General features: G+C 24.6%; 1 protein-coding gene across 4 annotated transcripts in view; it reads left to right on the top strand.

Annotated features, from left to right (window-relative positions):
• Positions 1 to 13,536, top strand: part of LOC134833739 (cytotoxic granule associated RNA binding protein TIA1) — a 186,066-nt gene that overhangs the window by 89,892 nt on the left and 82,638 nt on the right. For all 4 annotated transcript variants that reach the window (XM_063848171.1, XM_063848169.1, XM_063848170.1 and 1 more), the window contains exon 4: positions 491 to 578. In XM_063848171.1, coding sequence (XP_063704241.1) covers positions 491 to 578 — 88 coding nt within the window. The remainder of the gene's footprint in view (positions 1 to 490; positions 579 to 13,536) is intronic.

Below are 13,536 nucleotides of genomic sequence, written 5' to 3'. Positions count from 1 at the left end.
TCTCCGGGTAAATATTTGAACAAAAGGACTCGTTATAGTCGTCATTGACTCTCTCTTTAATTTTTGAGAGTGAATTTAGAAAAGCAACAAAAAAAAATGAATAAATCATCACCCTTCATCATCATCGTCCATCGTGTGCCTGCTTACATAATTGCTCTATGGAAAACTTTTGCTCGGAGTGAATATTTTAAAGAACAACATCGACATCATCAATTTTCGTTTTTTACCGTAAAATAACATGAAAAATAATATCAAAAATATGATACGTGATGAAAATAATTTAACTTTTACAACACAAAAAAAAAATCCTTGTCTGGACCCTTTTTCTTTCTATGTGAAGGTGATTGTTGTTGTCTAAGCGATAGATAAAGTTTGTTGTAGCAATTGATTTTACCACCCAAGCAATCTTTCTCATGGCAAGGCCCTGTCATGATTTTATTGCCGTTGTAAAAATATTACAATTTTTTCCCATTTTTTTCTTTCTTTGCAGAGCATTATCATATATTTGTTGGTGATCTGAGCCCGGAAATCGAAACACAAAATTTAAAGGATGCCTTTGCTCCATTTGGGGATATATCGTAAGTACCTATTATTATTATATTGTAGTTTGTAACATTTCCGGTTTACCTTAATGACATTAATGTTGACGATGTGAGTGTTTGTTATGCGGTCAGAAAATATCTGAAAGGATGTTGACAGGAAATACAAGTTGATGAGGTTAATAATCTATTTGAACTTATCTGATTTTGCTTTTCCTTGGATGTCGTGTGGATAGAAAATGGAGTGATTTAAAAATTTTTGAATTTACTATTTTTTTTTAAATTTATTAAGAGATTATTTTAGAAAAAATAATTTTAGAAAAATTAATTTTTAATAATTTTAGAAAAATTAATTTTTTATTAAAAAAAATAATTTTTATTAATTTAGGGATTAATTTTTAATAAAAATTATTTTTTTCAATTTATTATTATTAATTTATTTCCGAGATATATTCAGTGCTTGTAGTACAATTTTTCTTTTTTTTCAACAAAAAAAAAAATAAAAATTTTATGAGACTTAGGGCTATTTTCACTTAAACATAAACTTAAAATAACCAATCAAAGGTTTAAAAAACTGAAGAAATTTAAAGAATAATTATCTTGTTTCTAATTAAAAAAAAAGACTAAGATAAAGCCTTAAAACAAATACAACTTAAGCTAATGTTATATTCGATTTCAAAAATGTTAATTTAGCACCTTAGAAGATTTTTTACGATCTTTATAAATTATTTAATACCTTGAGAATTCAATAACGAATTATTTTTTAACTTCAATTTTCTGTTTTTAATTATAAATTTACATATTTTAAGAGAAAAAAAATATTGAATTATTTTTACACCCAAAAGATGTTAAATTAACTACTCTGAAAAAAAATGAATTTCTATTTAAAAAAAATATGAGGAAAAAAAAATTCAAAATGAAGAATTTTTACTGTTAACGGAATAAAAATAATTCTTCCGAGAGGTTAAATTTGATTTTTTGGATGCTATTTTAACACGTTAAGGGTTAAATTAAGATTTATTTTTTTAAAGAGATTTATTTTATTTTTTTTTAATAAATTATTGATATTAAAGATTACTTCCTTAAAAAATAATTATTAAGAATTACATAAAACTATCTTTATCTTTAAAATAAAAAAAATAAATCTCTTAAAAAAAAACTTAAATTAACCCTTAAGCCTTATGGCTTAAGATGTTAAAATAGCATAAAAAAAAACAAATTTAACCTCTCTGAAGATTTTTTTAATACCTTTAACAGTTTACCTTTTTTCATTTTGAATTTTTTTTCCTAATAAATTTTTCTAAATAGAAATTAATTTCTTTCAGAAAATTTTTAACCATTAAGATGTTAATTTAAAACCTAAAAGTATTAATTTAACATCCTTGAGTATTTATTTTAATACTTTAAGTAAATTATTTTTAAATTATGACCTGAAAATCTTTTAAATTTTTAATTTTTTTTAATCACTGAAGTAAATTATATAACTCGAAGGATTAAAAAAAACCTCAAAAGGTGCTAAATTAACCCCTTTTCTTTTCTTCAACTGCCTTACCAACATCTCATTATGTAAATGTGTGTAAAAAACACTTTTTCTCAAAAAAAAAAGTTTTTTTTTCATGAATAAACGTCTCAATTTCCTTTATGACGATGAACATTACCGCATACATACAAAACGGAGACAAGTGTCACTAAAGTACTCTTTTGTCACAAAGTGAGCGTGATACGAGTCAACGACTCGTTTACATCTCATCATCATCATCAGCTAGCGAGTTGAAGTGAGTGGCAAAAAAAAAAGTGAGAGAAAAAAAATAAATATGAAAAGTAGAAAAAATACATTCGCTAACACACAAGAACAATGTAATAATAATGTTCAAGGCTCAAGAAGGTGGAAAAATGTTCTCTTGCCTCGAAACGAAGAAAAAATCCGTGCCAAGAGAAGTCGTCATGCAAAATTTAACATACTGCGATTTAAATGGTTCAAGTGTGTTTTTATTTTGTAGAATTTTGATTTTTCGTGGCTTCGTCAATAGACAGAATGACGAAGAAAAAATCTACACGTGTCTCTGATTCGTACATAAAAATGAATCATTTCCTAGCATTTTTTCCATTTTTAGAGAAAAAAAGGAGGAAAAAAAACGGAGGCGAAACGGCACAAAAAGTAATCTAGATCTTAATGGTGATGAAGTGAATTTACATTATTATGACAAGTAAAAATTCTTCTTTTTTAAACAGAAATAAACAGAGTAATCTTGTCGTTGTTCGCTATTAGAAACAACACACACTCGGCTCTCAAGGAGGAAAAATGAAATGAATATAATAATAATAAAAATGTTTATTATTACCGACTGTTATTATGGTAAATTGTTGTAAATGTGTTCTTTTTTCTCGTGTCTATGGACCGTCGTCGCGGAAATACGTTGCGGAAATAAAACCGATGACGATGACGTAGTTTGATAAGCTGAAGCGAAAAAGGAAGAAAAAGAGGCGAAATTTAAATGATTTCTTGTCCATGGGGACTAATTGCCCAAAATTGTTTCAAATTAGATGTTTTTATGTGTGAACTTTTTATCTTGAGTCCCCTTGACTACTTTTTTTTTGTTCGAATTTTCTCTTGGCTAAACTAAATTTAGTTTTCAAATTAAAGTCACACCAGTGCATTTATATGAATTTTTCATTTAATTTAACCACGTGACTTAATAAATTTTTTTAATTGATCAAACCACGTGACTTATTAAAATTTCTTGAATTGGTCTAACCACGTGACTTATTAAATTTTGATCAAGTGATCAAACCACGTGACTTATTAAAATCTGAAGAATTCATCAAACCACGTGACTTAATAAAATTTTTGAGATTTTACTAAACCACGTGACATATTAAAATCTCTTGAATTCGTCAAACCACGTGACTTATTAAAATCTGAAGAATTTATCAAACCCCATGACTTTTTTAAACTTCAAGAGTTAATCAAACCACGTGACTTAATAAAATTTCTTGAACTGATCAAACCACGTGACTTATTAATATCTCTTGATTTAATTAAATCACTTGACTTCTTAAAATCTTTTGAATTGCTCAAACCACGTGACTTAAAGATATTTCTTGAATTCAATAAACCACGTGACTTATTAAAGTCTTTTGAATTAATTAAATCACGCAACTTAATAAAATTTCTTGAATTCATGAACCTCGTGACTTATTAAAGTTTTTTTCTTGAATTCATCAAACCACGTGACTTAATAAAATTTCTTGAATTTATCAAACCACGTGACTTATTAAAATTTTTTGAATTAATCAAACCACGTGACTTATTAAAGTTTTTTTCAACTCAACGAACCACGTGACTTAAAGAAATTTCTTGAATTCATGAACCTCGTGACTTATTAAAATTTCTATGATTGTTCAAACCACGTGACTTATTAAAATTTCTTAAATTGATCAAATCACGTGACTTAATAAAGTTTTCTTGAACTCAACAAACCACGTGATTTAAAGACATTTTTTGAATTTATTAAACCACGTGACTTATTAAAATTTCTTGTATTGATCAAACCACGTGACTTATTAAAATTTAATGAATTTTTAAAACCAAGTGATTTGATAAAATTTCTTGCATTGTTCAAACCACGTGACTTATTAAAATTTCTTCAACAAATCAAACCACGAAACTCATTAAAATTTCATGAATTGATCAAACCACGTGACTTATTAAAATTTCTTGAATTCATCAAACCACGTGACTTATTAAAATCTCTTGAATTGATCAAACCACGTGACTAAATTGAAACTAAAGGAAACTTCATACAAAAAAAATCCCAGTCAAAAGCCAAAACAATAACTAATTAATAAATTAATGAAATCAAAAATAATTCAGATTCATCGATTGTCGTATGGCATGCTATCGTGCCATAAAACAATCGAATCGAACAAATTAATTTAATCAATTCGAAAAACCTATTTTTCGTACCTATTTACGTGTACTAATGTAATAACATCATCAAGCTCGCACACACAAACACACGCATCTAGTCAGTCTGAAATAACTGCCATATAATGGAATCATTTAATTTCGGTAATAAATTGTCTGTAATCTAATACAATATCAATTATTCATTATATCGTTTGAACATCATTTTATACATTTTATTAGTAGTAGTACCTTACCTACAATTTTATGTTGCTTTTTTTCGTTCAAAGGTAAATTGTACATTTTTTTTGAATCAAACTCCTTACTTCCTTTACCCATGCAATGAGTATGGAACGAGCGAAAAAAAAACGGTTTATTATTATTATTATGATACCGAACTCATCACTGCGAAGGTATTTATGTTACGAGTACGCGCTCGTGTGTGTGCTTTATTATTGAATTGTATAACTTTATTTATTTTTCTTTTTACTTTTATCGAAGTTTTATCATCTCGAGCTTTATTATCGTGTATCTTACGAGTATTATGTACTGATAAATGTGTATAGTATCATGATAATAATAATAACAACAAAGGATACAAAGTCACATAATAATAATAAGGAAACTTTTTCCGCTTGTTTTCGACGAGTTTCTTTTTTTTTTGGACAATAATTTCGAGGAAAAGGAAATAACTTTGTAATTGTATTGCTGTCTTGATTGTTACATGAGATAACTTAATTGAATAATGTTTTATTAGTTGAAGGTCTTTTTTATCGGTTTTTATATAAATTTTGGCAAAAAATTACATTTTTATTTAAAATTCTATTTAAATAAAATTTTAAAAAATTAAATATTGAACATTAAGATTTTTTAAATATTTAATAATTTTGTTTTTTTTTTAATTTTTAAAAATAATTAAAATTAATTTTAATTTTTATTGTTATTTTTGCCAACTAGATAAAGATATTTATAAAGATATAATAAGAAAAAAAATATTATATTTATGTTTAAAAAATTTATTTCTTTAAAACTTTTGAAAATTAAATTATATTATAAAAATATTAACTTAATTTTTTATTATTATTTTATTTTTTTAATGAAAAAAAAATTAAAATATCAAAAAAAAACTAATTAAATAATTTTAATTAAAATCAAATTTAAATTTAGATTTTAATTATTTTTATAATTTTTTTTTAATTAATAAATTAAAATAATAATTAAAAAAAAATAAGTTAATATTAATATTAAAAATAAATTTATGTTTAAAATTATTTCAGAAATAATTTTCTGAAATATAAAATATAAATTTTTTTCTTTTTAAATTTATTTTAATTTTTTTTTTTTTTTTGATAAAAATATCCTGATATGGACGACAAAAATAATAATAATAATTAACCCATTAAATAAATATTTTTTTTATTAAATAATTTTCGTATTATAATGAGACGAGTTCAATTCAACTGCAACTATTTAAGTCTTAATTAACACTCATAAATATTAAAATTCACAGAAATACCAATATTTACATCATTATAAATATTTCTGGATTTTTTTCGTTTATTCAATATTTTCATATATATTTTTTTTTTAAATTTCATTCTTCCTTAAAAAAAAATTCGATCCCAGAATTTTTCGTTATTTTATAGAATAAAAAAGCGCTCATCTTCCTACCTACAAAAATATTTTTTTTCATTTCGATAGAGAAATAAAAAAATATATTGAAATAATTTGGAGCTCAAAAAATAAATAAAATGTTGATAATTGCGACAAGCATACGAACGCTGTCGGCACACACAAACACAAATAATTATCAATAAATAACCAATGGCATTTTCATTATCATCAGCATTTTTTCGCATGAGCATTAAAACAATTTCCATAAAATTTTGGCAAGTTGTTTAATAAAGGTTTAATATTATTAATAATAAAAATTATTTTAAAATTTTTTAGTGTGTGCGAATCTCTCTGTCTCCTGTCCGTTGTATAAATAAACAAATTTTTACGCAAAATTGAATTAATAATAATCATGTTGTCAATATTAAAAATTAATATTATATTCGGAATATTTTATGGCTCTGTGTATATGAAGCTGATAAATATTCATTATGTTTATATATTTGGTATTTATGTTGAAAAAGTGACTTATTTTTTGTTGTGTGAGTTATAAATATTTTTAATTTTTTCAATATTTTCATTATTTATATCATTTTTAAAATAATAAATAATTAATTTAATTTTTAATAAAATTATTCATTTATTTTTTTTTATTTAAAAAAAATAATTAAAAAAAAATAAAATAAATTTTTAAACTTTAATTATTAAAAAAAATTTTCTTAATAAATTTTAGAATTCATCATTTAAATTTAAATTTGTAACTTTTTTGAAATAGAAAAAATATGTAATTTTTATAAAATAATTAATAATTTTAAATAATTCACAATGAATTAATTAAATAATTTTTTAATTTATAATAAATAATTTAATAAAACATATTTTAAAAATATTTTTTTAAATTAAAAAATAATTAATAAAATAATTTGAAAATTTTAAACAAATAATTTTAAAAAAATAAAATTAATTTGAAACGTTAATATTTTATTATTTAAAATAAAGTTATTATTTTAAAATTATTAAAAAAAATTATTTTGTTTAATATTATTTATTTTAAAAATTAATTAATTTATTTATTTATTTTTAATTTTTTAAAATTTAATTAATTTAATTTAATTTAAATAATTACTTAAAATTTTAATATCTTAATATATCGAATAATTTATCATTTAAATTTATAAGCACATTTTTTTAAAATTTCAAAATTTGAAAAAAAAATAATTTTAATGAAATAATTTTGAAGAAACTTTTAAACTAAAAAATCATTTTTTTTATTCAATATTTTTTTAAAGAAATTCATAAAAAATTTAATTTTAAATTGAAAAAAATTCAATTAAAACGTGTAAAAATTTTATTGAAAAAAAAATCAATTGAACAAAAATTTCTTCATAATTATTTTTTTTATTTATTTATTACAAGGGACATTTCCTCGAAACGCCTTTCATTTCCCGGATCCCAACCAACGTCAACAATGAAACAATTAAACACACTTCAATTGGTTTGGGAAAACAATAATTGTTAAAACGATCCACACAATTCTGCATTTTCTTTGAACATTTCCCAATTCTCCGAATTAGTTCAACAAAGTTATTCATTAAAAATACCAGAAATTCGTTCTGATTGTGAATGTGCAAAAACAAAAGTTAATTCTCATTTAATTGAGCTTTCATTTAAAATATCATTGATTTATTTTTGCCAGCATGAAATTTATGATGCAAGTGACTGCCTCGACTTTTTGACTAATTTTCTAATTTGTATGTATGCGAGTCTGTTGCATGAAAATTTTATAAAAAAAAATAAAATTTTGATATCGCACAAAATTTATGACACGACGAACGTTGTAATTGTGTGCAGATGAAAATTAAGTGATAGGCAAAAATTTATTTTTATGTCTAGTGTGGCGGCATCGGCATCGTCGGTGGTAAAATGTCATAGAACGAACACAAAATTCATGGACATTTTACTTTTTCAATGCTAGGGCAAAATATTGCTGAATTTTATTTTAACAAACAACACGCCCATAATTTGTTTGCAATTCATCAAAAATACATCAACTGTAAAACACTGAATTTGGTCGTAAGCAGTCAAACAATCAGTTACCCATGAATGTGTACCGATGGGTGTAGAACGTACGCAGACATTGTCTGTCTCTCGGTATCCGAATACACTATTTGGTTATGGTTAAAATGTTTGTTGGTTTGTGACCTGATTTATTTATTTTTGCTTTGATTTTCCAATTTTTCTCTGTTTTTCTGTCGTGTTTTGAGTTTTTGTTGCTTCAACCTGTGAGTTTGTGCAGGAATGAAAATGTTTTAAGGTTAGAGAAAAATTAATGCTTTTGCTTAAAAATTAGTAAAAATTAAGTTGACTTTTAAAAGTAAAAGTTTAATATTTAAAAAAAAAATCAATTTTTCATAAAAAAAATTCTTTTGCTCAAAAATTGTTCCAAAAAATATCGATTAAAATTTATTAACGTAAAAGGTCAGTTAAATTTTATACAAAAGTAAAAGCTATTTTTGTAAGTTCAAGTTTTAAGTCAATTAAGTCAAAATAAAAAAAAATAATTTTTCAAAAAAAAAAAATTATCTATATAATTTTTATTAATTTGAGATTAATTTTTGGCAAAAAATAAACGATTTTTCATGAAAAAAAAAATAATTTTAATTTTATTTAATTAATTTAAAAATATATTATTTAAAATAAATGATTTTAATTCAAAATTAATTAATAAAATTAATAACTAAAATTATTTTTTTTTCATTTTGCAAAAAATTAATAAAAATTCATTGAAGACATTTTTGTATTTTTTTTTTATTTTGACTTAATTAACATAAGAAAAATTTAATAAGCTTTTTCATTTTAAATGACTTTAATTTAATTTTTCAAAAAAAATCTTAAAAGTTCGTAAATACATTTTTATACAATTTAATTTATTTTATTTATTTATTTTTTTATTTTTTATTAAATTTTTTTTTTTTTTTGAAAAATTTATATTATTAGAAAAAAAAAATTAAACTTTTATTTTTGACTTTTTTTGATTTTTTTTTATTTATTTTCAAGCAAAAGCATAAATTTTGCCTTATGAATTAAAGTATTTTCGACCCTGAATTCGCAACGCCAAAAAAAATAAGATGTTTATAAATTGCTTCGAAGTAAACAATTTTTGGGGTAAACGGATCTCTCATGGGAGAAAATATCTTTGAATAAATAATGTTAATTTTGGAGGTTTCCAAGCCAAGGAAAGCATCGACACGGCAAAATATAGCAGCCGGAAATTATTTCATATATATTAGCTTTCGACTCATTTCCTGTATTACTGCATTTTGCATATATTTTCTCCTCTAGACGTGACTAAAGATCCATAATTCATAAGGAAATTCTCCCTCCTTTTTTTCTTGCTCTTCTCTCATTTCGGAAAAACAAAGACATTAAAATGATTTAGATTTTTAGAACGGTAGACAGAATAAAAACAATCAATTTTTAACTAAAAATAAAAAAAAATAAAATAATTTTTTCATTAAAAACAAGAAAAGCTCTCATTTAATAAATAAAATTATTTACAATAATAATAAAAAGTACGACACACGTAAAATTTTAATGAAACCCAGCAACATTATTCAGAAAGTCTAGAGAGCGTAACAAACATTAAATATAATAAAATGTAAGTAAATTAGATATGGCCCAGCTATCGTAACGGAACGGCAGCAGGAATGAAGCAAAAAAAAAACTAAGAACAAGAGAAAACTTTTCGGAAAATTACTGTACAATGATCTTTTGTGTTTTTCTTTCGTTCTTTTTTTTGTGTCGGCGGAACGAGAACAAGATATTTAAAAATTTTTTGAACGAAACGAGAACGAGACTTGTCGACAAGGTTACAACAACATTTTATTATTCATGACTCGTACACTCGAATATTTTTGAGACAGTAAAGTACTACAATAACAATACACCCGAAAAAAGTATGATTTAAATAGTTGTCGAGTCCTTGAAGGGAACAAAGAACTTTATCGTGTTTTAAAATTTTTCTAGATTTTATGAATTTTCAATTTTTTTTTAAATTTTTTTATGATTTGTAAAGTTAAAAATTTAATATAGTTTGCTTATAAAATTACTATAAAATCTTCTCCTTAAAAAAAAATATTTTTTTTTGTATTCCTTGAAACTTTATTAACTAATAAAAAAATTATAATTTTCTCGAATTTTCCGAATTTTTCTAAATTTTATTTTTTAAATAATTAAATTTTAATAATTAAATAAATAAAATAAATTTTAATTAAAATCTGAATTAATTTTTAATTAATTGAGTAATTTATAATTAATTCAAATTTAAATTAAAATTTTATTTTATTTATTTAATTATTTTTAATTATTTAAATTTAATCATTTAGAAAAATTCGGAAAATTCGAGAAAATTATAATTTTGATTTATTAGTTAATAAAGTTTCAAGGAATACAAAAAAAATATTTTTTTAATTAATTTTTTTTTTAATATTTTTTTTATTAGTTAAGATTCTTTCAAGAAAATTTAATTTAATGTAATTTTTTTTTAATTTATAAAATTTTAATTTTTAAATTTTTATTTTTTTAATTTAAATTTTATTTAATTTTTTTTTAAATTTAATTTAATTTTTATTTATTTTTAATTTATTTTTTAATTTAATTAATTTTTAATTTTATTATTTAATTCAAAAATTTTTGAAAAATCTTTAAAAAATTTATAGATATGATAATAAAAAAATTAATTTAATTAATTAAAATACTAAAATTTTATCAAAATTTAAAATCAAATAATGACTTTTGAATTTCTTTAATCTAATTAAAATCCAAATAATTTTCTAATTTTTTTTAATTTCCAAGAAGGACAAATCCTGAACAGATTTTTCTTCGAAATGCGGTAGAAAAAACACTCTACTGTCACTAATGGAACATAATAAAATAAATGAATTAAATTCAAAGTTGTCGTCTTTGCTGCAAAGAATGCCGTTTGCATTCATAACGCGAACTCTCGTGGTTCAAAGACACACAAAAGTGGCCTGCTCTCTTTGCTTCTCATGGCGAAGCAACAAATCATACGTAAATAAACTGCCCTCATATTTGAGCAGAAAACGATGAAAATAATAATAGAGGAAGTTCCTGTTTTCGAATAAAGGAAGAAACAAACAAAAGGGTTTTACACACACAGACAATCAATAACCGCCACACACACACACAGAATTGTTTTTGCGAAGACAATTAAACAATTTTACATTTCCTTTTTGCCGATGATGAAGTCATGTGTGTGCATTGCACGTCCAACAACTAACTAACTAATATCCACTGCCGCCGAATGCCCCGTTTCAAAACAATTTTCTAGTCAAATGAATACAAATGTAAAATGATGAGTATCTCTGTGCGAAGAGCGAAGAGAAAGAACGTCGGAGAGTTATCACTGAGGTCTTGCCATGCGAAATTACACCCGGAATTACGAGGCAGCAAAACATTTACACAATTCATTGCACAGTTGGTGTTTCGCAGTGGCCTCGACGATCTGGCAAATGTACAAAAAAAAAGCATGAATATCAAAACCATTATTATCTATGATTAAAATCTAAACAAGTATATAACGACGAACGACGACGCGCGGTAAAAAGGGCTTGGAAAAAGGGGAAATAAAACATTAAACAATGGCACACTATTAGGCTCAGCTGTGAGTTGTTCACTATTGTGTGCCGTTTGCTATTGTTTTTTTGTACCCTTTTTCGCCGCACCAAGTGACTGAGTAATGGAATGTAAATATATTTGCTTTGGTAATTATGGGATTACAATATAATAATATTTTATTCCAGTCAATCACTTGTACACGTATCCATTACCGTCAACAACTACGCGGCGTGGTGTGGCAGTGAAACGAAATGGACAACGCTTGTTTTTTTTCACACACCAACCAATATGTAGGCTAAATCATGTCATGGCAGTCATTTTATGTGAACAGATGATTAATGAAGGCATAAATTACCGTTAAAAATGGATTTTTTTTTGCTCCTGAATCAATCTTTGGGACGTTATGTTCAGCAGGGGTGGAAATTATTCAAAATTTTATTTAAACTTAACCTCAAATTAATTATTTGTTTGTTGATCTCGACAAATCTACTTGAAGATCTTGACAGATCTGTTAGAAGATCTTGACAAATTTGTTAGAAGATCTTGACAGATCTGTTAGAAGATCTTGACAGATCTGTTAGAAGATCTTGACAGATTTGTTAGAAGATCTTGACAGATCTGTTAGAAGATCTTGACAGATCTGTTAGAAGATCTTAACAGATCTTAAAAAAGAGTTCGAAAAATCTTATAACCAGATTCGGGGTTCTGCAGGGAAGGTTTCTTCACAAAATGAAAAGACTAAAGACCGGTGATTGTATTACGTGCTCTTTATTCAAGCGTTCAGCATCAACTGAACTCGTGTTTCTTCTCTCCTTACGTGTATGTGTCTTTTGTGCCCTGGGTTAATGGCTTCCTCCGAATGTAACACACATCCGGAGTTATCCGGAGATCTGTTAGAAAAACTCGACAGCTACACCTCTGAACCATTAAAACTTCAATGCACCAAGAAAAAGATAGTCATACTCCTCAATTAGTTGATTGACTTGATGACTTCTGAAAAAAAAAGAAGAACAAAAAAATTAATGACATTATTCACATTAAACATTATTATCACAGACTGTCACTGAGCTAAAATAAAATGAAATGAAGCTCATGTGAAACAAGTTCATAATTTAATAACTATTAGGAGTGTTTTTAATTATCAAATTTAATTACTGCAGTTCTTGTGTGTCTTGTCATTTTTCACATGCCATCACTTCTTTTGTTTTGTTTTTTACTTTTTTTTTTAAATTTGACGCAAATAGTCGTGTCAAAATGTAATTAAAAGTCTCTCTAATGTAATTGAGTGAGGGTCTGTCTCTCGTTCTCTCCTCATCCATGTCTCATGTGACACATACAAATAAAGCGAGCATTTTTAGAGATAAAAGAAAAATGAGAGAATTATAACAATTTCTGTGTCTGACATTAAATAACTTGAAAAAATACATTTTTTGTTGTTCGTAATACATCAAAAAAAAAATCGTTGATAAAAAAGTAGCTACAATTTAAATTATTCGCTTTCCTTTCCTTCCAGGAATGCATAATATATGAAGTTTTTTTGTTTGAAAACTCTAGAACAAACATACAAGATTTATAATTTACTATATGGAACTCACGTTAGTCTGGAGATAATGTGTACCCTTATTTACCATAAAATATGTGTGAGGCTTACCTTGGTTCGTAGCATGACATCCTCAGAAAAATTGTTGCATGTAAATCGTGACTGTTTGCACCACCTACATTACATGCCAGAACACTGACTGACACAAAAAAACCTGTGAATGAAGAGAAAGAAGTGGATAATATGTTACGAGATATGATGATGATGATACAAAAAATAGCATTTTTTTGTGCTACTCG

The sequence above is a fragment of the Culicoides brevitarsis genome, chromosome 3, assembly GCF_036172545.1.
Source record: "Culicoides brevitarsis isolate CSIRO-B50_1 chromosome 3, AGI_CSIRO_Cbre_v1, whole genome shotgun sequence".
Taxonomy (NCBI): Eukaryota; Metazoa; Arthropoda; class Insecta; order Diptera; family Ceratopogonidae; genus Culicoides; species Culicoides brevitarsis.
This window is presented reverse-complemented; position numbering and strand designations above follow the sequence as displayed.